This window comes from Aspergillus foveolatus (assembly GCF_047715535.1).
Source record: "Aspergillus foveolatus strain CBS 279.81 unplaced genomic scaffold BDW70scaffold_8, whole genome shotgun sequence".
NCBI classification, from domain to species: domain Eukaryota; kingdom Fungi; phylum Ascomycota; class Eurotiomycetes; order Eurotiales; family Aspergillaceae; genus Aspergillus; species Aspergillus foveolatus.
In genome coordinates this window covers 345,629-370,771 of record NW_027396072.1, presented here as the reverse complement: position 1 = coordinate 370,771, position 25,143 = coordinate 345,629, and the positions used below count along the sequence as shown (strand labels likewise).

The 25,143-nt window shown below is 50.2% G+C and overlaps 10 protein-coding genes and 1 non-coding gene across 11 annotated transcripts; 5 read left to right on the top strand and 6 right to left on the bottom strand.

The window, feature by feature from the left end:
• Nucleotides 1–326: 326 nt before the first annotated feature.
• BDW70DRAFT_t51 lies at nt 327–398 on the bottom strand. The gene has a single exon. It is a non-coding gene; the product is annotated as a tRNA-Ala (tRNA).
• A 1,018-nt stretch (nt 399–1,416) lies between these two features.
• Nucleotides 1,417–4,443, top strand: BDW70DRAFT_130378 (putative C6 finger domain protein). The gene is made up of 6 exons (XM_073735806.1): nt 1,417–1,893; nt 1,972–2,084; nt 2,138–2,382; nt 2,435–2,618; nt 2,671–3,260; nt 3,316–4,443. The coding sequence occupies exons 1-6, from the start codon at nt 1,480–1,482 to the stop codon at nt 4,179–4,181; spliced, it is 2,412 nt and encodes an 803-aa protein (XP_073598928.1). The 5' UTR covers nt 1,417–1,479; the 3' UTR covers nt 4,182–4,443.
• Nucleotides 4,444–4,708: 265 nt separating this feature from the next.
• BDW70DRAFT_157240 (uncharacterized protein) lies at nt 4,709–6,345 on the bottom strand (the record flags this gene model as incomplete). The annotated part of the gene is made up of 4 exons (XM_073740322.1): nt 4,709–5,097; nt 5,598–5,874; nt 5,925–6,062; nt 6,121–6,345. 4 exons carry the CDS (start codon nt 6,343–6,345, stop codon nt 4,709–4,711), a joined length of 1,029 nt encoding a protein of 342 aa, XP_073598927.1.
• A 438-nt stretch (nt 6,346–6,783) lies between these two features.
• BDW70DRAFT_130376 (putative chromatin remodeling complex subunit (Rsc9)) lies at nt 6,784–9,849 on the top strand. Its single transcript, XM_073735805.1, has 3 exons — nt 6,784–7,336; nt 7,404–7,733; nt 7,811–9,849. The coding sequence occupies exons 1-3, from the start codon at nt 7,303–7,305 to the stop codon at nt 9,664–9,666; spliced, it is 2,220 nt and encodes a 739-aa protein (XP_073598926.1). The 5' UTR covers nt 6,784–7,302; the 3' UTR covers nt 9,667–9,849.
• Nucleotides 9,850–11,281: 1,432 nt separating this feature from the next.
• On the bottom strand, nt 11,282–12,060 carry BDW70DRAFT_130374 (uncharacterized protein). The gene has a single exon (XM_073735804.1). The coding sequence runs from the start codon at nt 11,606–11,608 to the stop codon at nt 11,366–11,368; it is 243 nt and encodes an 80-aa protein (XP_073598925.1). The 5' UTR covers nt 11,609–12,060; the 3' UTR covers nt 11,282–11,365.
• Nucleotides 12,061–12,074: 14 nt separating this feature from the next.
• BDW70DRAFT_130372 (putative integral membrane protein) lies at nt 12,075–14,026 on the top strand. The gene is made up of 6 exons (XM_073735803.1): nt 12,075–12,480; nt 12,546–12,582; nt 12,659–12,726; nt 12,803–13,176; nt 13,224–13,291; nt 13,356–14,026. The coding sequence occupies exons 1-6, from the start codon at nt 12,328–12,330 to the stop codon at nt 13,736–13,738; spliced, it is 1,083 nt and encodes a 360-aa protein (XP_073598924.1). The 5' UTR covers nt 12,075–12,327; the 3' UTR covers nt 13,739–14,026.
• A 125-nt stretch (nt 14,027–14,151) lies between these two features.
• On the bottom strand, nt 14,152–16,429 carry BDW70DRAFT_130371 (stromal membrane-associated protein). Its single transcript, XM_073735802.1, has 5 exons — nt 16,198–16,429; nt 15,949–16,117; nt 15,848–15,892; nt 15,689–15,791; nt 14,152–15,635 (listed from the first exon to the last, which is right to left on the bottom strand). The coding sequence occupies exons 1-5, from the start codon at nt 16,304–16,306 to the stop codon at nt 14,361–14,363; spliced, it is 1,701 nt and encodes a 566-aa protein (XP_073598923.1). The 5' UTR covers nt 16,307–16,429; the 3' UTR covers nt 14,152–14,360.
• Nucleotides 16,430–16,699: 270 nt separating this feature from the next.
• BDW70DRAFT_148098 (uncharacterized protein) lies at nt 16,700–19,991 on the bottom strand (the record flags this gene model as incomplete). The annotated part of the gene is made up of 10 exons (XM_073738810.1): nt 16,700–16,739; nt 16,920–17,194; nt 17,347–17,422; nt 17,469–17,604; nt 18,203–18,284; nt 18,813–18,905; nt 19,347–19,537; nt 19,652–19,725; nt 19,787–19,860; nt 19,917–19,991. The coding sequence occupies 10 exons, from the start codon at nt 19,989–19,991 to the stop codon at nt 16,700–16,702; spliced, it is 1,116 nt and encodes a 371-aa protein (XP_073598922.1).
• Nucleotides 19,992–20,659: 668 nt separating this feature from the next.
• On the top strand, nt 20,660–21,817 carry BDW70DRAFT_148096 (TauD/TfdA dioxygenase family protein; the record flags this gene model as incomplete). Its single annotated transcript, XM_073738809.1, has 3 exons — nt 20,660–20,926; nt 21,160–21,182; nt 21,238–21,817. 3 exons carry the CDS (start codon nt 20,660–20,662, stop codon nt 21,815–21,817), a joined length of 870 nt encoding a protein of 289 aa, XP_073598921.1.
• Nucleotides 21,818–21,863: 46 nt separating this feature from the next.
• On the bottom strand, nt 21,864–22,982 carry BDW70DRAFT_130367 (peptide-methionine (R)-S-oxide reductase). Its single transcript, XM_073735801.1, has 2 exons — nt 22,347–22,982; nt 21,864–22,247 (listed from the first exon to the last, which is right to left on the bottom strand). The coding sequence occupies exons 1-2, from the start codon at nt 22,606–22,608 to the stop codon at nt 21,871–21,873; spliced, it is 639 nt and encodes a 212-aa protein (XP_073598920.1). The 5' UTR covers nt 22,609–22,982; the 3' UTR covers nt 21,864–21,870.
• A 121-nt stretch (nt 22,983–23,103) lies between these two features.
• BDW70DRAFT_130366 (ORMDL family protein) lies at nt 23,104–25,043 on the top strand. Its single transcript, XM_073735800.1, has 4 exons — nt 23,104–23,216; nt 23,279–23,898; nt 23,993–24,351; nt 24,412–25,043. Exons 2-4 carry the CDS (start codon nt 23,697–23,699, stop codon nt 24,457–24,459), a joined length of 609 nt encoding a protein of 202 aa, XP_073598919.1. The 5' UTR covers nt 23,104–23,216; nt 23,279–23,696; the 3' UTR covers nt 24,460–25,043.
• Nucleotides 25,044–25,143: the final 100 nt, after the last annotated feature.

Sequence of the window (25,143 nt, the reverse complement as noted above, 5' to 3'; positions counted from 1 at the left end):
ACGAGCGTCCTCTATAAAGAAGATATAAAAAACGGAATGGGAGAGCATGAGGGTTCATCTAGTCTCTCGTAGCCGACTTACCATCCTTGGCTAGGTCGATAACTGTGGATGGTGCAATGTTAAGGACTTGCGGACGCTGAGAGCAACGGAATCTCCATCCTGAATTCGACATATGCCATAGAAAGGTATCCATAAAAGGCCCTTCCGAGCTGAAAAGAATGAGAACTGCCAGCGGCGCCAATGCATAGCAGTAGCCCTAGAACATTTGGAGCCAGACTTCCACGTTGCCCTGAGGAGCAAAAAGAGTTGGAGAAAATAAAAAGATGTGGACACGCCGGGAATCGAACCCGGGACCTCTCCAATGCGAATGGAGCGTTATACCCCTAAACCACACGCCCTTATTGTGCTTAGTCATTTTTTTCTTGAATATAAGACTAAATAGATATAACAGTTCAATACAGTAAAGGAAGCATGAACTTATCTATATGGTTACCTCGCCTACGGAACTGAAATGTATGGTAGTAAGCATTGCTATAATCTATATTCAGTGCTTTGAAGATTGATCTGCATTGCAGCGGGCTAATGGGTGTAGTTGGTGAGTCAAAGTATTGCTTTCAGCGCGAGTTGATAAACTGATATTCGGGAGACAGAAAATCAGAATATAACCCATTATCCAACCAGGTAGCCGCCCAATAGGTAATATTACATCTAGTAGGTATTAGAAAGGCCGTCCCTGCGCTTATGTGAGTGTATATTCTCCAATACCAAGTGGGTGTTGTGCGAAACTGGCATTCAAACTGATAGACAGGGGAATGCCTCTCATGAAGGTTTACTGCCTGCTAGCTTTAGTAACAGCTTCTACATTGCGCGAGAAGTCTGTTAGCCCTTTGTGAGTCGAGTGCTTTTGCCAGAAAAATTCAATGGTTGCACTATGTGAGGTGGTGGGCATGCATCCACCTCTGACGCTCGCAATGTCTCGATCAGGCAACTGTATGTGATTGCGTCAATAGCTTCACGTACGAAACCAGGGGTGCCAGGCCAATGCACATGACGGTGATTTAATATTGTATCCCGGCCCTTGAGAAGGATTTACGAAGTATGAACCGACGACTGCCAATATTCCGGAAGGGTCCTACCCAGGAAATAGTATTAATCCGCCGCTGGACGCAGAAACAAAAAGCCGGGCCTCCGCGATCATCCAAAAGAACTATATCGTAGCTCCGAGACTTCGTCAGATTCATGCGCTCTGAATTCCTGCTTCATGTCGCGCGATTATGTTTGCTGTGCTCTACTCAAATCGCCGAGAGCAGTCGGCGCTAGCCCCTTCAAATGCCCCCCGCCCAAGTAGTTTTTAGCCTGTAAAACCTTGCCTGCTGGCCTCCGCGTCTCCTCCGTCCTTCAACTCCCTTTCATCATCCGGAGCGTCGCTCCACCATTCATCACCATCTCGTACGCGTCTTTTTGCCGCACTTGGCCCAAATGAATTCTCGCGAGCACTCTGATATGCCTCCGGCACCCTCCTATCCGTCGCCCAATGCGGCGCAAATGGGTCAGGGTACGATGCAGTACTACACAAACCGTCAGTTAACCACCGACGAGCTCCTATCCGCAGAGCTTTCGCGCGAAAACTCTGGGCCCGGCATCAATGACGGCTCGAGTAATGGTGTCCATCACGGCCAATCGATGGTTTTGGGCTCGTCGAACGCCACGGGCGCTGATATCGGCCGTCCGCCTTCTCCGGATCAGCATCAACAACAGCAGCACATGCTTTCATTCCCGCCGAGCCAACAGGTGGGCGTTGATCCAAATCATGATTTAAGCTATGGAGACCAGAGTGCCAGGAGAAAGCGGACGAAGATCTCAAGGGCTTGCGATGAGTGCAGGCGCAAAAAGGTACGTGCCTTCTCCATTGTTTTTATCCCTCCCTTGACGCGACAGACCGTGTATAATCTAACATTATTTTCCGCACAGGTCCGCTGCGATGCAAGCTCCGAATCTGGTGTCGAGACATGTTCAAATTGCCGCCGGCTGGGCGTCGTTTGTCAATTCAGCCGTGTCCCAATGAAGCGTGGTCCGAGCAAAGGGTAGGGAGAGTGTTGTCCTCTTCGGGAATCAGTACGCTTACACGGAGATATAGATACATTAAGGAACTTGCGGAGCGATTGCATACCCTCGAGAGTCAGATGCAGCCTGCTATGGTCCACGCCGACATGCCGTACCAGCCGATGAACGAAGCGCCGTCCCCGCGCGCGTATCAGGACTTTTCGTCGCCAATGGATACCGGGACCATCAATCGCAAGAGGACATATTCTGTATTTGACGGGCTGCCGAGCTCGTCTATTGCGCAACCACAATTCAACTCGCGCCTTCAAAATGCATTCGGTCAGCCTTTAATATCTCCATCTCATATGGACCCAGCCACTGACTTTACTAGATGCGGGCGAAAACTCGACAGATCCCTTCAACCCGGCGGTCGTCGCCGGTTCAGCGCCAAAACCTGGAAACCTCTTCTGGGCTGGCAATGATAGCGACCTTCCTGCCGGACTTGACATTCCCGATATGCCAAAGCACGACGAAGATATGACACCGTTGAGTGTTGACGAAGGTGCTCTCAATGCGTAAGCTGCTTCTATCTACTAGACAATCATGCTTGGTTCTGACTGGAAATAGTTACTATGAGAAGGTTCACTCGATTCTTCCCATACTCCCAAACACAAAGGACCGATTACTGGGGCTTCTCCATCAATGCAGTCGCGAGGTGCAGGAGATATTCCTCTACAGCCTGTATACCTTGACGCGTGTCGACATTGATCGCCTGGCCGGCACGTTTGAGAGGGTTACATCGTATGACAATGCGCAAGACCTTCTGCTATATTATACTCGACAACCGGCCCTAGTGCGGTCGACTGGCATTAACCTAATATGGCTACAGAGCATACTACTCATGGTCCTCGATTGCGATTCGCGAGGACCTGATAATTTCGTGCTGAAGGACGGCATCCCGAAGCAGACGTTGATCCAATCTGCCACCAAGCTCGGCGCAGATCTGGCAAAAAACCTCGGCCAATTGAAGGCCAAACGGACTGCGGATCCTGATGTTGACTCGGAAGCGAACCTCGCCAGGCGTAGTTGGGTAGCTTTGGTAATCCTGACACGCTGGTATGCTGTTAGTGTCGCTGACACAAGCGTTCTCGGAACGCATGAGATCGGTGGTCGTGAGGATGAAAGAGTTGTCGGTACAGTTGCAGCAGGAATTGCTTGTACGTGCAATATTTTCGTCTTCTTTACTCGCAATATCATGCTAACTCACGACAGCATATTCCAGTTTTTTGAGTGAAATTCTCACTCTAGCTGCAGCCGAACCTAATGTCTGCCAGTCCAACACTGGCATTGGGCGGGTAATTTCTGCGAACTTGGCAGCTTCACTGGAACGACTTTCTGGATTTGATGATTTTCGAGGGACTTCCGAAGATGGCTCTTATGGTTTCGTCGAGAGTCTGCAGAATCAGTTGTACTGGACTACCAGACTTCTAATCAAACGACACATCTTCGTCTACAGCCCCTACGAAATCATATTCAGTGCTGAAGAGGTCATCAATGAGTTACACAAGGCGACCTCACAATCTCGTCAATCTACCCCCTTCGATCTTCACAGTCTGGCTTTGGCAACGATGACACTTTTAGAAGCGTCCGTTCTTCCGGAGCACGCGAACGAATGCTGGGATGCTCTAAGTAAGGTTGAGGAGATCCTCGACCTCCGCCAGAAACGCGCCCTGCAACGCACAGAATTCGGTGATATCTTCCACACCGAAAGCTGGGATGCGAAGATCCGTCTCTTCCTCGAATGGAGGCGCACGAAATCGCAAGAAACTCAGCTCCACGATCCGAACCTTGGCAAAGCAGAGTCTGCACCGCCCCCTGTTGTTGGCCCGAACGAACAGCGCTCCCTCCAGCACCTTGCGGACCTTGCTGTTGGTGCTGAGGGCTCCGTAGCGGCAAATGCATCGCCGCCACCTCCCTCCGCCATTCCATCGACGGAGAATCATCACATGGCTGCTGCATCGCCAAATCTTGCTTCTGCCCCACCGTCACAGGGCCGCATAGTGGTCGATTTCACCCTGCTGACGAAGGAGGGATATCTCAACGTCTTCGCCGGGTTGATCTATCGACGGTCTCGGTAGGCGTCCGCTTAGTTGCGGGTAAAATTGGCACCTCGCTTATCTTGTCTTCACCCTGTCCAGCAGAGAAAGGTTGTCACTTCTCTCGATATTTTGAAACGTCCGCTTTCTAAGTCTGTAGAAAACCAAGGATCGATCTCTCCTTCTTACAAATTATGTATCACGCTGAATTCTGTACTCTAGCTATTCATCCTGATTTCGTACGAGCATTCTCGATTATATTCTTACTCCGTCCTTCCTAAATATTCTAGGTATAATTCACCGCAATCTGAAATACAATGATGCAATATTTTCAATCTGGCCATTATATATCCAGTTCAATCATCTAGCTTTTGTCTTGCGCATACCGCCATAAATGAATCAAATCCGTGGAATAGCAACTGAAAAAAAAGAAAGAAAAAAACTGTTTAGACCACCCATTTCCCTGGTCACAATGACATGGTACTGAAATAAATCAACCTTTCAAGCATAAGCCAGCAAAAGTCAGGACAACAGAAAGTGCGAGGCTTGCTAAGTGGATAAACTATTTATTATTCTCTTCTCTCCCCCAGATAATACCGCTCGGCAATACCTTCAATATCTTCACAAAGCTGGAGGAAGTTGGGATCCTCGAGGTGCGCACAAAGCCACGCTTGTAGGCTCGCAGTTCGGTCTGCTGCGGGCTCTGATGTGTATTTGGCCAGGTTTGCTGGTGTTGGGAGGCCTACTTTTTCGAAGGGGCCTCCGGGAGTAGAGGTTGTCTTCACCGTAGCTGTAGTAGTTGTGGTTTGTTGATCAGGCCTCTTAGTCAGGTCCTCGGGAGGTGCTGAGGAGGGTAGTATGGTATGGTCTTTCTTGGGGGGTTTTCTCCCTTTCGCAGCGCGTTGGGTTGAAGCCGCTTTCTTGGTCTTGGGGGGTGATGGTGAGGCCTCGGCGGTACCTGGTTGTATAGTGCAGTGGTTAGTGGGATGTTCGAGTATACATCCGAAGAATCATAATACCTGTCCCGGGATGCTTGGGAGGGGTTTTCTCTGCTGCTCCTGGAGATGGGCGACCCCTTTTTGCTGCTCGGCTGGAGAAAGGTAGCACTCTCTTTGGTGGCAAGTCTAGATCTTGGAAGCATGTGGATGTGCTGAGCCGGTTGCACCTGCCCGTAGCTTGGCTAGGGCTGGCTGGTGGTATGTTGTCTATCTCTTTAACAGAGCTGGCTATGGAAGTACATGGTCTTTTGAATGGATCGGCGTCTGTGTTCGAGGGCTGAACATTGGGCCTTGAGGATGTGGATCTGAAGGGAGTCCTGGAGATGCCACCCAGAGTGCTGATTTGGCGGCTCGTGCTACTGATTGTCGTAGAGCTTGACGATGAGGTCGGAAATACTGCATCTGTAGTCCGCATGTACTTAGTCTGAAGGTCTTTCCTGGTTGCCAGTATGAAGCGTACCTGAAGGGTGTGCAGTTGTGCTGGATGTGGTAGCTCCTATATACGGTAGTGCCATGCCAATAACTGACGTGGAATTCTCAGTTGCGGTGGAAGGGCAGTGCTGTGACCGTGAAACAGGATCAAATTGCCCAAGGTTCGAAAGCGATGAAGCTGGTCCGCTCATTGGCCGTGCAGAGCTAACATTCGACTCCGCAAAAGGACAGTTGATGTCGCTTAAGGTAGCCAGCGCAGAATAGAAATCTCGATCAGAGGAGAATTTGACTTGGAAACGTCGAACCTAGATTCTGTGAGTTAAATATTCAGTTCGGGCTTGGACAATGAACGGACGTATCCAGGTCCTTGGGGGTATTTGACTGCAAGACAGGGAAGTTTTACGACAACGGCAAAAGCTGGCCGTCTCGAACTGTCTTGCGAGCGTCTTTGTTCTTCAGATTCCTTTATCAAGTCTGTTATGCCTATTTCCTCCTTTCGTATGGTTTAGCAGAGAGATATATATATGCATATTGCAAGGGTCTCAACTTACCAGCGTCTCCCAGCCATTGTGAACAACCCTAAACAGTACTCTCGTAGAGGAGAGCGCCGCATAGCTCTCGAATACCCCGAACAGATTTCCATTGCCAAAAATATGGCTCCAAGTCAATGGTCCTCTGTGGTTGATGGATAAGGTGGTGTAGGAGAACTTCGCGAGCTGGAAACGAGCAATGGTTGTGGGCTCATGAGGTTGCTGGGAGTAGGTAGATCGATGCATTGAAGGGGCAGTTTCCACTAACTGGAATGAAGATGGATGATCAGACGATGTTCCTGATGAAATGATTTTCCAAGGTGTATGGCAGAAACGATCAAGTCGAATTGGTCCAGGCAGGTGACCTGGGCCATTGGGTGCACCCTCCGCTAGAGCAGCATCACGGCGATGTACAGAAGGAAGCCTGGATTCCAGATGACAGTGTCCTACAGCAGTATGACAGTTGTTTTTGGCCACAGGACACGGCGTTTTAAGAATAATTGTCATCTACATACTATACTTCGTATTGATTGCCCCATGTGGATTATTTGCCTTACTGCCTCAGGCAATAAAACTACACTAACGTAGATTTCGGGTTTCCGGAGGTACAAATAATCCGATACGCGCCTGAGGGCTCAGCCTAGTAGCAGCGCGGACTTTTTGCCTGGAGAACGCCAGGACCGATCGATCACAGGGTCAAGCTGCTTGCCCGCATTCATGCAATTGAACTCTCTGTTTGGAACATTCGTCGCCGTCGCCTAACGAGCCATATTATACCAGCCCGTGATATTCCTCAAGCTTCACGTGCAAACCTACCCTTTGGTTTTCGTGGCCGCAATCGCAACCTCGTCCTTGACTTGCGATAGCTTAGGACCGCGCCGAGTTCGTTGACCATCCGCGGGCGCCTCGATCGGCCTCACTAGACCCAGCGTTGTTCCTGGAGGTGCGGAACGCGATAAACACCCTCAAAAAGTGACCTCGAGAGACGGGGGCGAAAACCGTTGAGACGCCAAAATTGCTGAACGCTTGCTACGCGTGCCATTGCAGGGCGACCACTAAATATCCAGCCCTAAGACGGCGATTTGCGTACATTCGTCAAAGGCTTTGCGCAGTGCAATACTCCGACGGGGCTCATTAGCTTTGCGAAGTGTCCGGATCAAACGCGACAAGGAGGAACTGTGGCTGGCCCTAGATTGAGCCAAAATGAGTTCTCAAACTCCTAGGACATCCCTACGACGTAAGCGAGATCTATCTAGTCTCTCTCCTTTCTGCTCTTCTAGCTAATCTCTTGATGCCTCTCCCAGAGGGACTGCGGCAAGCTCCTAAAGTTAACCAGCCCTTCATTCCTGACACAGCACCAGTACGCCGTTCACACATGCATGGAAATCAATCCCCGCAGCCAACAGTCAGCAGCCAGACACATTCAATGTCGCCTGCAAATCCGGGGAGTCCTCACGTTCCGTCCGAAAACTGGGAGAATAAGGAACATCGAGTTCCCATGTCTACGCGCGATGTCTGGACGCCCGGAAACCGACCGAGCCTCTTCAGCAGTATATTCGACAGGGGCAAGACAGTAAAGACGGCAGACTTCTATGATCCTTACTTCCCCTTGAAGTTTATCGACGTTCCCAAATGTACGTGGACTGTTTGCTATTGTGTCCGTCGTCTTTCTACACATCTGTTACGGGCAAACAGCTAACTCGCAATCCAGCGGATCACATCTATAAACGCGCCCATTATGGGTTACAATCAGGAATTCCAGATGAGGTAGACTTTGCGCTATATCACCTTGTCCAAATATCAAATCAGCGAGGAGACAAATTCAAGTTTGAGGGGTTTCCTCTGCTCGCGGACAACCTGATGGAAAAGGCCATGGAGATCACAGAGCTATGCACTGGTGTCAAATGGGAGCTCCAGTATGATTTCAGGCAAGCTACAGATCGTGTCAATACTCTCAACGCGCTACATGGCACTCGAGATATACTGGAGAAGATCAAGCAGATCCCGGTTATTTTACCTGATGATACGCTGGAGACGTACGAGTTCAACCATCGCCTCCGAAACATCAAGGAAGCCACCTTGATTATCAGAAACATGGTCCTTCTACCGGACAATGCATTCTACATCGCAAGCTGTGCCAGTGGGTTGTTAAGAGACTTCTTGGTAATTATGCTCAACATTCCGGATCAGCCACGGCTGAATGAACTTAAAAACGACGCTCTTGATATCGCAGAGGAAGTAACGAGGCTGATGAGGACTGACCCTGAGGATCCGCTGTGGATTTCGCTTCTTAACTGCCTTTATTCTCCGGATCGTGCTCATGTAGTTCGTGCCCTCTGGGCTCTCACGCATTTCTCAACCGAGCTAGACGAACCGGAAGCCAACCGGGCAATGGAAAGCATATCGAAAGAGACGTTGCAGCAGCTATACCTTCTCACATTAATTGACCTGGACAAAGACATCTTGAGTGGTGCACTCGACTTCTGGTACCAGTACACCCTTTCCCGCGAGAACATTGAGACAATGATGGATGTGTTCAACTTCTCAACTGTTTTCATTCCCCGCATGCTCGCACTTTTAACATACGAGGGTCGACCAAGCAAGAGAGAAACTGTCTTGCAGGAGGAGAAGGTAGCGCCGGCTCCAACAGAAATCCCACGGGTGCCTCCAGAACTACTGAAAGACCTGATGGATATTTCCGAGCCGGAACGTAGTTCTCGCTGGCTGCGTTGTTGCTTCGTCGAGGATGCCGAGTGTGAAATCACACAGATCGCGCTCTGGCAAGCATATCAGAGTCGGTTTGCCGATCCTCGAGTTCCTGGCGGCGGTGTTCTCCCTGCTGCGGAGTTTATCAAGAACGTCAGCACGACGTTTACGAATGCGCAGGCGCAGGTAATCAACGGACCTGGTTCATCGACGAGGTTCATCATCAAGGGCATTCGGCCCCTGGAAACCGCATACACGTTTCAGGGATTTCCTTACATCTATTGCAAATGGCAAGATAACACCAAACCCACAAAGACCTGCCAGCGCGCTTTCGCCTTGCCGGCAGATCTTCGCAACCACGTGTTTTCAGACCACATGGGCCTGAAACAAACCGAAACACCGGGCCAATACAATCTGGAGAATGCCGAAACGCCTGTCCACACTTGTCAGTGGGACAACTGCACCAAATTCCGCTCCTCTGGACCTAGCGCAAACACCGCCATGGTTGCCGGCCACGTTTCATCCCACCTTCCAGAAGACCGACCCGCAGATGCGGAAGCGCCCAGCTCAAAACGTGCGGTACTCCAGGAACGTATTGTGCGGAAGTGGTTCTATCTGGACACACCTGTCACTGAACGAGGCGAGCCCGTCGGCGTTGCATACAAGGCTGCACTTGTCCTTCGCAACCTTGCTCGCAATCTACCCAACGGCATTGCGCCGGGTTTCAACGGACTCTCTTGGAAGAAGGCCTACTTCTTGAGCCACCGGCCGAAAATCATCGAAGTATGGGACCGAAATAGGTCGCTGCGCAAGGAATTGACCGAATTGATCATGATATTAGAGAGAGAGGAATACTACTGATGGCCAGCCCCGTTTTCTCGCCTTTATATTCTGTACAAATACCCTGGATTTTTACCATTAATTTCAACTCCTGCCTTTGTTCTCTTCCTCAAGAGACCTTCAGGTGCTTTGTCTTAATGTTTTCTATAGCTATGTGGCGTCTGGGCAACGGGGTAGAATGGAGCTCGGGTTACTGTTCTGCTACACCAATTTTCTGTCTTGTAGTTCACTGCGGTCATATTTCCAAAAGATCTTAATGAACGCGCCATGGCAATTCATCTCCTCACAGCCTGGACTTGCCTTGTTAGCTGGCCATACTATTACTGCGGATTATTGGGTAGGTCTCCTACGTCCAAGTATGGGTCTGAGAGTGCACGCATACCCATATTGATGAGCATGGGCCTTGTCTTCGCTTAAGATCCCCTCATTTCCTGCGTAAGCCCAACCTGGGCGCTGAGCGAACGCCGAGCACTACTATTAAAATCAAACAAGATGATCGACAGGCCGCTGTTTTAGTATATTGTCGAACTTCGTCTAGCGCAGCACTAGATGGGATAAAGTTGGACGGCGCATGAACTCCTGCACCAGATTCATTCAGCCGCCAAGAAAAGAAACTCCAACCTCGCAATGATCGTCCTCGTACCTGGAAGTCCCGGGCCACGTTCCTTTTCCTAACTGGGTCAATAGTGGGAGAATTGTCTGAGTTGGGTACTGTCTACCGCAGTTTTAGGCCTACTTCTCTACTATACCGTTGGCACTGAAACACCTCCACTAAAACTGGGTCCGTCAAAGCTTTGAATAAGAAAGATCCCCGATTGCTGGTGGGCCTCATGGACTGACTTCCTATCCTGAGTAGTTTGACCAGCTATCGCGAATCGTCAAGGTCTCTGACTGGGCGATGGCTATTTTCCCGCTTCAACACGGCAATCATACTCTTTAAGACTATAGCGACTCATGGGCAGTTGATCGTTATGTAAATCGTAGGAGGGAAGAGTACGACCTTCGCTTCCTCCTTCCACGATCACGAGCCGTGGGACTGCCGCCATTCGTCTCCGCGCCCCGACCCCGAAACAACCCACAATACGCACCAACCCGTTTAGCAGTCATCAATCCTTCGTCTCGCTCTTTCAGATCTCTACGCAGGCTGAAAACAACCGAGAACAAGTTATCGAGTCCCAAGACACAACCGTCTCCGTGGTTGCTGTTCCACAGAGCAGAACCCAGAATCGGGTTCCCGTCTGGAGGAGATCGCCGCCACAAAACGTGCGGAAGTTGGAAGTTGGCCCGGGATTATCTATACTGCCAATGATAGATTGAAGATAATCGCAATCGTCCCTTCCCGAACCTCCGGGTGGGTTATGCTTGGCGCACATCGTCATTCCTCCGTGTTAAGCGAGTTAAAATTGTCATAGGGCTAACGGTGGCACAATCAACAGGATCAGGAACCTCAGCATTTGCTCGGCCGACAGTGGCCACTCGACGCCCCCAAGCACACTAAAACAATGACTAGCGAGGCCTTGATCATCCTTCGGCGCGCTGCTTTCGTTGCATTTAGGATACTGAAACTTGACGACCGCAGAAGTTTTCAGCTGTTGTGAAAGAATCCTGCCGTTAAAGAGCCTGAATCATGACAATTATACTCGCCAAGGGTCTAGCCAGCTTTACACTCGACTGTCATATCTATTAACCGTGGTCGAGGGCTCTTAGCGGTTGTTCATTCCTAGTAAAGGCCTCGCATGGCATTGAGGTCCCACCCAGCGTGGCGAATCCGCGTGTTCAGTTCACTCGCGTGTGGATATGTCTGGACTGCGTCTACCCAGAGAATTCCAACTTGGAGGCGTGCTTCGAAGCTGATTAGGCAAGTGGCAACTGACTGGGTCAATAATGTGAACTTTCTCTCTTTACAATGGGCATGACATTTCCGCGGAGGCCCGAGACTTCCGCACTCCATACAGGAGTTCATTGCTGTTATGACTCTTTGTGTGGAAGTGCTGTGCTATGCTCGCTCAAGCTGTTGTCGATCTTGGTCTCAATCGCAAGGTCAACGGCCATGCTACCCTGCCTCGAACATGATTACTACAAGAGGATGGTCTAGCCAGCATTGAGGCCCACTCTCGCTTAGCTGTTGAATTATATCCGAGTGATCTCGCTGCGCGACATCTGACGGAGGCAAACCGGACCTCTACCGTGGTCAAAACTCGTGGCTGTGTGCGTGACTGGCGATTGATGGCATCCCGCGACTCCGCAGCCCCAGAAAGTTCTACAATGATTGGGGCTGCAGGAGCTCCAGTAGTATGGGATGATCAGGCCAGGGCCATGGCCAAGGCTCTCCCACGATTTGCTCTGTATCATTTATTGTCAATAATAGCCATTCGCGCGGGCGCGGATCACCGACTATTCTGATCAGATTTGAATTAGCGGCGCCGTGACAGTGGCTCTACAGTGGCTCTAGCCTCTAGCTAATCTCGAACTGATACTAATTTGGCCTGGGCGATCTCTTTGAACCGTGAGGCTGTCACTGGTCAAACTGCTCTGGTCCGTGAGCACGGCTTTTGATTCAATTACTTAGCGCCTCCCCCCTCCCTGCCTCGGAGTTCTTGGTGTGAATTGAGCTTTGATTCATCTCACTGTTGTCTCCTGTGCTGGCTTTGACTCGACTTTCCGGGGCATTCGAGCGTCACAATGGCCCTCGGTGTACCTCGCGGTCGGCATGCATTGGCAATAAGTGCTATCTTCACCTGTCTGGCCACCGCGCTCGCAGCAATCCGCATATACACACGAGCCTTCATGGTGAAACAGATGGGGTCGGATGATTGGACAATCATCATATCTCTCGTATGTTACGTGCTTCAACATGAGCCAGATCGTCAGGAAGTGATTCACTAACATTATGTACACAGGCTTTCAGTTGGGCATTCTTCGGTATCTTTGTCGGCGGTTTGTTCCCATATTCTAACTCTCGAACACGCTCCAAGCTCCAGTGCATAATTGACACTTGTTTTTCCGCCACCAGAAACCGCCTATCTCATGGGAGAGCATCATGAACTAATTCCGTCTGATATACTGGAAAAGCAGATGATTGTACGTGCCGCGGATAACAAATGGATTTCGGCATCTGCTGGTTCTGCAGCGCTAACAATGTCATTCATTATTGCAGTGTTTTTGGGCCTCCGTCCCCATATATCAAGCCAGCCTGATCACCACCAAAGCATCAATTCTTTTGCAGTACAAGCGCGTTTTTGCTACGCGGGGAATGCACATAGCATCCTGGATCCTGATCGGATTCGTCGCGGTATGGGGAACTTGGACGTTCGTTAGCGCGTGGCTCAATTGCGTCCCAGTCGCAAAATTCTGGGACCCTACTATTGATGGCTATTGCTTGGATAAGAAGGCTCTATGGTTCTCCAATTCCGCAATCCATATTTTTACCGACATTGTCCTCCTTATTTTCCCTATGCCGGTGCTCAAGAACCTCCAGCTACCACGGCGGCAGAGGCTCGCCCTCATGGCAGTCTTCGCACTTGGCGCTTTGTATGTCCATACCCACTTCGCCTCTATAGTCACTAACTAGTCCTTAGCGTGCTTGTCACCAGCATCCTTCGTCTGAAAAGCCTTTTGGTAATATCAGACTCCGACGACCCAACCTGTGGGTTTACTCCAGTCACCCTCTTGATCATGTCTAAAGACGAAAAAGGACTAATAGCTTCTAGACGACAACGTAGGAGCAGCGACTTGGTCCGCGATCGAGTGCAATGTTGCCATTATTTGCGCTTGTCTTCCGGCAACACGTGCCTTCATCTCAAAGCTTATCCCCCGTTTCTTCTCAACCGGAAAGAGCAAAAGCACTACAAACCACTACGGCCGAAGTCGGAGCATGAACTTGCCCGGTTTCCAGGCCTCTGTTGCAGGCGGAAACAACCCCTCACACGGTTATAGTATGAATACGTTTCCAAAACGGTCCGATAAAGTCAATGACGATCTTTCCTCCTCGCCGCCGACGGAGATTAAAGTCACTACGAAAATCTCGCAGGAATCCGTGGTAACACGGCAGCAAGATGAATTTTCTAGTCTGAAGGGGTTGATTAGAGATTAGAACCTTTCTGTTTTGTGTGGTTGTTTTCTTCTCCTCGGCGCAGGCGACCTACCTTTCCTTCCCTTTCTCCTTCTCTTTTTCTTTCCCCCATACTATTTTCTTATCTTGGCGTTTGATACCACGATACCACCATTTTTCATCTGTTTGATTAGTCTTACTGGCATTTTCAACCCGGCTGAGCCTGGTCTATAACTCTCTCTCGGCCGAACTAATACTTGGTTTCTGACTTCTTTTCTCATTCTTGTCTACGACGGTACGAATGGGGCCTGGCAACTATGTGTGTTATAGACTATGTGATGATAGCAGCAGACAAATATGAACCTTGTTTGCGGCCTGGCGTACTGCGATCAGTCTACAATGGGGGAAAGGGAGAGTTCATGTTACGAAGACGAACCACACTACTAATCCCATTATATTTTGAATTTACGTTGATTGCGAGCTAGCGCCAGGGTCTAAGAGACATAAAGACCTACATTATGTACAGCTAAGATGTTGTGGGTAGATATCAACTAGGGGATAAGAGTAAACTCCAACAGCAGCGGAGAAACAAAATAATGGAATGATACCCACCATAGCCGGATCAACAAGAGGCAAGAAAGAACAAGAGTAGGTAAGAATTGGTTTACTCCCAGACATTAGAAAACAAGTCATCAGATCCGCTAAACCCGCCTGCCGGTTTAGGTGGAGCGTTTGCATTAGTGGTACTCGTAGAAGATATAGGGGCCGCACTGGCCCAGCCGCCAAAATCTTCGTCCTCCGCAACAGTGGGTGGGGCTGGCTTAGATGCTGCTGCTGACGGGGCACCCCAGCCTGCGCCGACGTCGTTGGCGGTTAACGTGTCCGGAAGTTTCATCATGGAAGATGGTTGAGGGGCAGCTGGTGCGGCAGGCTCAGGGGTGCTCCATGCGTTGGAGCCCCAGGGGTCGATGGCAGCGGCACTGAGAGTAGGAATGGAGGTTGTCGTGGTTAAAGGCTGAGGCGGTGCTACTGGTTTGGGAGCTGGCTGGCTGAGATTGAACGCAGAGCTTATATCTGGTTGGGGTGCTGTCACTGGCGGCGGTGAGCGCGCAGGTGGCGAGACGGGAGCTGTAGAGATCGGAGGAGAGGACAGTCCAAAGAGGTCGTTGGAAAGCGATGCCGAAGGAGGGGGATTCGCCTTGGGCGGCGGTGGAGACTGGAAGCTAGAGAACCCAAAGTCGTTGCTATTAGATGATATCGATGTAGTGCGCGATTGCGGCTTCGCGGGGGGAGCAGTAGGAGAGGTGAGGCTATCAAACAAACCACCGCCTGCGCTTCCAATTGACGCCGTGGGCGATGTCACCTTGGGTGCTGCCGGAGCCGACTTGGAGTTGGCGAAGCTCGTCAGACCTGCAAAGGGAGACGGCTTTTCTGCAGGCCTCTGAGCCAGGGGGGAGGTGGGGAAGCTCAGTCCACTAAAAGCGTCGGTCAAACCTCCAAGGTTAGATGAAGATGTCGATTGCGGGGGAGGGGAAGCTAGATCGCCAAACGAAGGGGTGCGCTCATGCGCCGTAGGCTGCGGCTTGGAGTAAAGAGAAAGGATAGACTGCTTCAGGTCAGGTCTAGACATCCCGCCCGCCGGCGTTGACGCGACACTAGCGGGACGGTTATTCGCTGCCGGTTGTGCACTTCCAAAGAAATCGAGACCGAGCAAGGAATCGCCGGGCCGCGTGGGTTTCGGAGCAGCCTGCGGCTGCTTGGGGGGAGCTCGAATTGAGGGCTCTGTGGTGCTGGGACGGACTGGAGGAGCGACGTCATCATCGCCGAAGAGGTCAATGGACGCCTGAGGGCGATGTTGCACTGCTGGCTGCCTGGCCGGAGCGGCCCTCTGCGAAGCGGAGCGTTCGATCTTCGCTTTTTCTTGGACAACTGCTAGGGGCTAGACACAGTCAGCTATAGAATGCGATTGCTAAAATACAGGCGATAACTAACAACATCATCGTCGCCGGCATCCAATGTCGAAGGATCAGGCATCGGGCCGTCCATGACCCAGCGTTTGGATTCATATTTAGTCCTGATAAAGTTCTCTATCTTTCTGCTCATTGTCAGTTGCAGCTCATGGATGGCGTCATGTGCATAGACTCTACTCACGCTTCTGGCGGAACATGCCCGGGTGCCAACTTCGCTTCCCAGTATCTATCCCAGTATGTTAGTCCACCAGATATATAAACTCAACACTGCGGGAGGCTAACTTATTCGCTCTGGCATTGCCCCAACGCACTACACTTTGGAGTTGTTCGTCGGTCCACGCATCAAGATCCACAGATTTCACTCGGCTGATATGGGTGCCCATGCCCCTATGTATGCCCGAACAACGAATACAGATAAATATTCCCAGGTTCCAGGAGGCCCATCGCGGATCTAAGCAGAGATTCGTTAGAGGAGGTCTGGAGCCAACATGACGCGATTGAAGGGATGACAATATGCACAGGGGCACTTACGTTTGTTGCGTTTACAATCAGCGCATATCTTGTTGGGCTCGAGTTTCAAGAGAGCTTTGATAGTCTGTTGGTTCTGGGCCGCCTGGGCGGGATTTGGACGGCGAGACATAACCGGTCAATATACCACAATCTGCTGTAATGACTGGAGGGAAATTGGGAAAGTGAAGAGAACAGGGGGAGAAAGAAGAAGGATAGGGTCTGACTGCAAGAAGTGGATGGAGGATGGAGCAACCTGGAGATTATTCACAAGTGGCGGTTCCGGTGCGGTGTCGGGTTCGGGGTCGTGCGCCTGAGTCCTGAGGCATAAAGACACTACCCAGTACTAAATAATGGCACGTGATATTCTTCTTGCCTTCGCTGCTTGAGCCCATTACTGTTTGTTCCGCGCCGTTGGTCACTCAAGACCTCGAAGCGCAACTTACTAGAGGAAGTTCTGGGCAAATCTGGCTAAATAAAGTCTATGGTATGTGCTGTACAGGACTGCAGCAGATTCAAGGCGTCTCTATTCGACACCATTGAGAAAGTCTTTCAGAAACCTCCATCTGCCCAAAGATTTATACCCTGCCGAACCCCAGTTGTTAAGCTTCTGAGGGAAACCAGGCATGACGTCTTGCAAGTATGCATCGTGTGCTATAATGATAAACACCTTCGCGGATGCGTCAAAATCCTGCAGCCTCTTGACTGCTGTCTCGGCCTCGTGAGAGAGTGCATTCATCATTGACCTAGCCTCGTAAAAGGGGGTCGTTCTATAGTCGCCTGAATTCGTTTCCTTTCTTGGATGAGGTTTTTTAATGACACTTCCAGGACATGCAGATAGTGGCGGAAGTTGAGGGTCGAAGGCGTCACTGTCCAGTGGAGACGGGTGGATTTCATCCGGAAGAGGCACATGGATTGTTGGACGAAACTCTCCAGCGTGGTGTGCGACATCGCCTCCAAGGAATATAAACTCGTTCTCGGAGGTGTGGGCAAGAGCACACATGTGTTCACGGGCTGTACACTGTTAGCTGGAGCATCGTAAACAGGTATGTCTGTGTTCGACTTACTGTGCCCTCCTAAGTACATCAGGAAGAAACTTCCGTCGCCAAGATAGTCGATGGCCGGGAATCCGTCGATGCTCATCGGGGCACCAGATAAATCAAGCTCGATTACTTCACGCCCTTGGAATGCTTCGTCAAGAGTTTCGGCATCCAGGTTCGACGGAAACCCTGGAAATGTGGTCTTATTACTCTTAAACCCGGGCCCGGCTATCAAGGCCGTCGACGAAGGGAGACAGATGGATCTCAGACTGATGATGAGACCAAATGATAGCATCAATAGACTCGAGCGAGGCGCCCTCTTCGCGGAGCTGGTCGGCTACATCTTTTGAGACATCGATGACCACATCCGACTCCTCGAGCAAGCGGGAGACTGTCATTTGAATCAGCTATCACATGGTACGGGAGTGCTGTTTTAACTACTTGACGGAGGAATCCTTTTTACCCAAGCCTTCGGTAACCCTAGATCAAACAGGATCTTTTTACCCTTGGCTTTCTTTTGAACTAGAAAGCTGTAGCTGGGTGCGCATATTGAGTTATGCCCTGCAACTTGCTCTTTGACCATGAACCTCGTTTGAACGGTAATGTGACCGCCGAATATGACCGAGACGTCAACTGTTGAACCAGTAGGTTTTGGGAGGTCTAACAATGCTATTGTTCTGCGGATTCGTGGTAACGATGGTGCTGAGTTAGGCTGTGATGTCACTGAAGGTAAGAACAACTCTTTCACTCCATGGTTCGGCCCGGAAGGCCCGCCAGCAGTTGTGCAGTTTCCAAGGTTCCTAACGAGCATAACCCTACCAAGCTTTGGGATTATCCTCCTTAATAAGCATGGTAGACCAGTCAGTTTATCGAGCATTGGCATTAAACTCTATGCATAACATGATTGTACCGACATATGAAGTTTACAGGATAATACCCTTCTCCAGCTCATATTTTCCAGGCACACTACGACCGCACCTCCCACACACCACTAGCAGCCCCCTTGCCACTTATGCTAATATCAGCATTCTGAACCTGCCCATCGTCCCCAGCATCCGATAGTGGTGCGGGCTCTAGTCTTCGTTCTAAGATGTACAAATGGCTGCGAAGAATAAGACCAGCTATCGGCCGTCCGCCATGCACGGAGAGGTATAGTTGCGTGTCCTACATCTGCAATTTTCCCTGTTAAAATAAAGTATGCCTTATGGTTACTGTGGGAAGCCTACAAACAAGCGTCACTGAGGCACCGACAAGAAGCGAGCGCGCTTCTGGCTCCTTTCTGAGTATTTCTGCCAGCCATGCGAGGAGGGAATATCTAAAAAGAGGTCAGTACGAGTAGGTTCTTGCCGTATGTCATGACAGTGCACAAGATCCCCCCATGCCGCCGTGGCGAAAGTCAGGAAATAGAAGGCCAGAACTGTGGGTGTTGAATTGGGCCATGCGGAGAGAACAGCACAGCAGACTATTTGCAGGACCTGGGGAGATTTCTGTTAAGGCTTGAGATTCTGAGAATTAATATTAAATTCACTGCAGGGCCAATCGAGATCTGATGCGCCATTGCTTCCAATCGCTGACGGCGTTCAGTAGAATGTTGCTTACGATGGATATGGCATATCCGTCGAGGGGGATCAAGCTCACGGTGTAGGTACTGTAGGGATTAATTTTAGCAAGTCTTAGGTGGGATACGAGGAACTCATAAACTCAACCTGTATAGCTGCTCTCCGTCCGCTTTCTTGAGTCCCTATAACTCAGTCAGTTACTGGTGGTCTCCTGAAAGTCAGCATGGCATCAAGTACCTTCAGGTACAGAAGAAAGTAACTATTTGCCCTCTGGCTCCAGGCAAACTGCAAGTATGCAGTCAAGTAGAGCCATGCAAGTGGGCTGAGTGTATTGAGTTAGATTTCCTAAAAAACCTCTTATAGTCGTGAGCTTCGACGTCTCGGTGTCGTTTTTCTCCATGCGCCTCAAGGCTAGTCGACGCACAGAATGGGTCAACCACACTGCCCGAGTAATGCTCAGTGAGTCTGGTATAATCAGAAAGCTAATGAGTCCCCAGATTACTGTTATGTAGCCGCTGAGTTCAAGTTAGGCTTAGCTCGAATGAGAGGAGAAAACTCGGAAGCATCCCCTGACGATGAAGAGCCATTGCCATCCCTTGCTCGTCAGCATCGTGTACAGTGTCGACACAGTGATACTCACTTCGAGGCCTCCTGCACCATTGAGGTTTTTATAGAGTGCTGCTTGCAGAATGCCGAGAAACATGCTTCCTGAGATACCGCTGACGCCAAAGATAGCCAGTCTTTTTCCGAGCTCGGCCGGGGTGTCTGCATAGTCAGTATCAGAGACAAGAATCAACAACATAAGAGACTACCTACACCAATTGAAGATAAGGCTGACCAAGCCGGGCCACGATGTCTGAGACCGTTAATGTTGAACACCCCATGTAAGAACTGCAACATACCGATTCAAATATCCCGAGAAGAAACCGGAGTGCATAGACTGTTCGAGCATTCTTTGCAGCATATGTCCTAGCAAACGATTAACGATGTTCTTCACATTGTTATGACGCGTACGTGAGAGTCAGCAATCCCCAAATGACCTCGCAGGCAGGAAGGGAAATGGACGGCCGGATCAGCGACTGTATCATCTGTGAAGGGACGATGGCCAAGGCTATCCAATAGAGAAATAGGTGGTGAATTCGACCAGCTCATTGCCGTACAATGATGATGCTTCTTTCCATCCTGACACGTATGCTTGAGTCGTCGCCGATTGATCCATGCCCTAGCGTCATCATATTAGGGCTCGGTGCAATGTGAGCAAAACACAGATGGATTCTTGTCTTTGTCAGACCTGCTAAGAAGGCCCAAGTCAGAAGCAAGATATCAACCTTCAGGACAAGGACTCGCTCCGGGTTGTCAAGGTTGAGGACCCGCGTAATCTATCTCAACGTCCTCGTCGATCTCGAATTGTGAGCTTCGAAGGACATATTGTCACCGGTAGCCTAGGAAAACAGCACAGCAGCTCTAGAGCCTTAACGGTGAGTCCGTTGCCCTTTACACAACCTGTAATCTCTGCGACGAATTTGTACGGTCCCTTCTATGGCTTGCTCGCCGCATCCAGTGACAGCACATACTGTTCTCCAAGCATGACCGCGAGGTGGGTCCCAACCATCGTGCAGACAGAAAGCACGTAGCGAATGAGTAGATACGCAGTATAGCTGCTTGGCTGAAGTCGGCGGGTGTCTGAGAAAAACCGTCGTATGCGGAATAGTGGTAGGAGTGACGCCTTTCCTGGCCGGGATGAGACAATTTCAGAAACACTGCTGCAAGCTTCTTACTTCAAGTCGTCGCTGGTGTCCCTTTCATACCCGTGAAAACCTCTACAGCTCTGAAAAGGGAACTTGACTTACTATATCTCCAAATACAAACGGTACCCATGTCGCCGTCATGGCTACAGAGCCTCTATACCCCGAGTACCTCCCCGTACGGCCAGAAGGCTTCACCCCAACACTAAACATTTCACCCTTTGTTGTAGAAGAGCCCGGCCTGCGAGCAGACCCAGAGCTACCGGAGCTCCTCTCGCCAAAAACTATCTTAAAGAACATTACACCGCGCGTTGGGACGGAGGTTAGGGGCCTTCAACTTAGCCAGCTGACGCCGGCAGGCTTGGACCACGTAGCCCTCCTGGCGGCTCAACGTGGTGTCCTTGTTTTTGTGAGTCAATAATGGCCGCACAGCTCTTATACCTTTTGTCATTACTATGGAGTTGACTATACATAGCGGGACCACGACTTCGCCGATATAGGGCCAGAGAGGCAATTGGCTTAAGCGAGACATTTCGGTCCGCTACACAAGGCACGGCCACTTCGTCCGATCTTTAGCGGTGGCTAACGTATCGATAGTGTCCGACTATGGGGTATCCGAAGGGTACTGGGCCATAATTCCAGGTTGTCTACGCTGACGAGAAAGTGTAAGTCTGGCCTAACTTATTCTGCACCCAGAGACGATACTAACGGCGCATAGAGGCAATCTCCGCCATCTCCTGGCCTACGAACAACCTACGACTCGTGGCATATCAACCAGACCTTCACCCCGAATACACCCGGCCTGACCTTCTTCTGGGTCCTTGAAGTTCCCGCATCAGGCGGGGGAGATACAGCCTTCACTTCGTTGACAGCAGCGTACAATGCCCTCTCACCGGCACTTCGCGAAGGCCTCCACCGTCTGAAGCTCTTACACACCAGTGCCAGTGTTGGGGAAATCGCGAGATTAGGGCAAGAGCGAGCTCTCAAAGAGGCTGTCAAGACAGAGCACCCGCTGGTAATATCACATCCTGTGACGAAGGAGCCGGTCTTGTTCGTGAATCCAACAATCGCTCGTCAGGTCGTCGGGTATAAACCGAATGAGTCGGACTTGCTGCTGGGCTTCTTGCATGATCATATCCGGTCATTGGACTTTTCGTGCCGAGTTTCTTGGGAGAAAGGGACGCTTGTTGTCTGGGATCAGAGGACAGTCGCTCACTCCGCTGTTCCAGATTTCAAAGAGGGAGAGCGCCGCCATATGGTCCGTATTATCCCTATGGAAGTACAACCCCAACCTTTATAGTATGTATTTCGTAATTCATAAATATCACAAATATATACAAGTCTTCAACCGTATCACGCTTTAGCCTTCGCACCCTCGCCCTCCTCGTTTTCTGTAAACTTCAAACTAATACTGTTCACACAATGTCTCTCATCCGTTGGCGTCGGGTATCCTTCTCCTTTGAAGACATGCCCCAGATGACCTCCGCAGTTCGTACAAGTGATCTCCGTCCTTTCCATCCCAAAAGAGTTATCCACATGTCTCTGAACTGCTCCGGGAATTGAATCAAAGTACGCGGGCCATCCGCACCCGGACTTGAACTTGTGGCTCGCTTTGTATAGCGGTGCGTGGCACCCCGCGCAGGTATACACGCCTTTGGAGGGGTAGTGGGAATCGTATTCGCCTGTGCCGGGCCGCTCGGTGCCTTTTTCACGAAGGATGCGGAACTGCTCTGCCTAGCCGTCAGTTGATTCACGTTCCATTTCCATGGAGCCACCAGCGGCCATAGCCCAAGGCGGGTTCTTCGAATGTGCGCGGCAAGACTGCTTACCTGGGCTCAGCACAGCGCGCCACTCATCCTCACTCTTGTTGACCGGAGGCGGGGCCATTTCGCTGTTCTGCTTCTGAGATTCAGCTCGAGAGTTTGAGCTGAAGAGGGAGCTCAGAAATGGGATGACAGGGGCGGATTTGAGGACAACTTTTGTTGTGTGTGTCGGAGGAGGGAGGAGTTGGGGACGGACAGCGGGCAATCGGGTGAGAGTGAGGGGACTGAGGGGCGATAAGATGCGGAGGGGGCCCTTAAGGAGGCGCATTAATGCTTTTGTCGAGATATCTTTCGGTTCGTTTTGTTGATGAGATGTAGTGATGTCGTGCTCGTCAATTAAATACAGATAAAAGTAGGTTAATAGCAAACGTCGTAGAATTTGCGGAGGGCTCCTCTTTTACGTCATCACGGCAACCTTCGGTACAATGAGGTTGCGGTAACTAGCTCCTCGTTAGAAGAACGAGCTCAATATTATGAGTCGAACGAGGCTCGATAGATATGCAAAAAGCGTGTGTTCATTCAAGGGTTTAAGTGCTGGGTTAGCTGAGGACGCCGGCGTCGATATGGTAGGTGTCGACGCAATCTTCTTATAGCAGTAGGAGAAAAGCCAAGAATAATAGTCCTCAGATAGATTGATAGCAGTACAGCATGTGAACTCCAGCTCCGTAAAGCCACGGAGCATACTCTAGTACCCTACAGTAATAAGTGAACTCCGACTCTTGAGATTGATCTAGACTCCTTGAAGTTGCAGTGGCTTAAAACTGTAAATGCCGTTTGAAATAGATATTTTTGGACATTCTAGAAATCAACTATCGATGGAGCGTCAAGGCCTAGAACGTGAGACTGCCTGCATTCTGGAGTCTGGACAATAATAATGTAAACAATCCATATATTCTTATTATTTCGCTTTTGGATTCCTTTCTGACGGCTATTATTAGACATGTCCCATCTTCCTCCTATTCACCTCTGACCGAAAATCTGGCCTGATTTTTCTCTGTGACTTCTAGAAATTCTCCTTCGAAACCAAGTCAAGAGTAGTTTCGACGGCCACGCAACAATATCCTGTACAACGTCGCGTTATTGAGAGTTGAGAGGCATTATTCGTACGGTTGGACTTTCGATAGGTACTGGGCATCCCGTGACCTGCCGATCGGTCGGAACATCTCCAGTTCTTCCGTGCCGCCATTGTTCGCTGTTACTGGCATCATTAACTCTATCATCCCTCCCCAGCTTCGTCACCCTCGGTCGCTTCTGAAATCTTTCTTTTCTTTTCTTCTTTTCTCTCCTTTTTTTACGCCTTTGCTTACGAGTACCTCTTTTCACCGATCGAACACCGCCAAAGTGTCGTCCTTACTGATGCCCCGTGCCATCTCCTTCCCACCGGAGGTTGACACAGGATCACACCGGCTAGCACCAGATCATAACATGTCACAGAGCAAGGCTGGCAGGCGGAGGAGGTCGAGCAGTATTATCTACCAGGAGCCTCCCGAGTCCATTGAGCACACCAGCGATCAGGCGGCCCTCCCAAATCTGAATGCGAACTGGGTTAATGCTAAAGGTGAGTGATTGCGTGGGCTGTCATTGCGCTGCTATTGGGCCCTGCTCGGAATCAAATCAAGCAAGCACCAACTAATGCTCACATATCTTTACAGGTGCTTGGACCATCCATTTCGTCTTGATTGCGGCCTTGAAGATCTTCTACGATATCCTTCCCGGCGTTTCGCAAGAGACATCATGGACCCTCACCAACATCAGCTACATGTTTGGTTCCTTCCTCATGTTCCACTGGGTGCGGGGCATTCCCTTCGAATTCAACGCGGGCGCCTATGACAACCTTAACATGTGGGAGCAAATCGACAACGGGGACCAATATACTCCGGCGAAGAAATTCCTGCTTTGCGTGCCAATCTGCCTTTTCCTTCTCAGTACACATTACACCCACTATGACCTGACGTACTTTGTCATCAATTTCCTAGCTACCTTGGGGGTGGTCCTTCCCAAATTACCCTTCGTATGTATCCCCTACCCCGTTTCAAAAGGATGGCGTGAACTGGGCTAACCCGGCGTACAGTCGCACCGATTACGGATAGGTCTCTTCTCCGACATACCGGAAGAGTAGCGGAGCGGCTTCCTCTTCTCTATCCGATGTTTTCTCCTACAGACCTTACTACTTTCCCGCCAAATTATCCTTTCCGTTGTGTTTTATTCCTTCCTTTACTCTCTACTACTCTCTAACTCTCTACTACTCTCTACTTTTGTCATACCTTTAATACCTACCTGTTCAGGAGCCATACTGCTGGCAGATTTGGGCGGAGTCTATTCTCCACCTCTTTTATTCTGGGCGCGGGGAAACAGTATGATTCTGAGATTAGGCATCAGATTCCCTGCGACACGGGCAAAAAGCCACCCGCAGAACCAGAAACGACGCAAAAGAATTGGGGATAGACGGTGTTTGGCGAGGGGCTTATACAGGACAGATATTTATTACAGATATCCCACTATTATTCCCAAGACAATCTTCCTGCTGCTTCTCTATAGCTGTACTTAAGTTTGTGCGCTGTCTGTGTCACAGGGCTGATCTAATCATCATTCACTCGGCAGTCTGACTGCAGGCTCACTTGCATCACAAAATGGCTCAACTATGATTGAGTAATGGAGCGACAACCATTTTTCAGTTTCAGGGAAAAGCGGTTGCACTACGCAAATGTCTCAAAATATTCCGTGGTAGTCCTTGAAAGCGATTGACAAGAAAAGTGAATAAGGTTTCTATGAGGCAGGTTTATAAAAAAGTAATACTATCAAG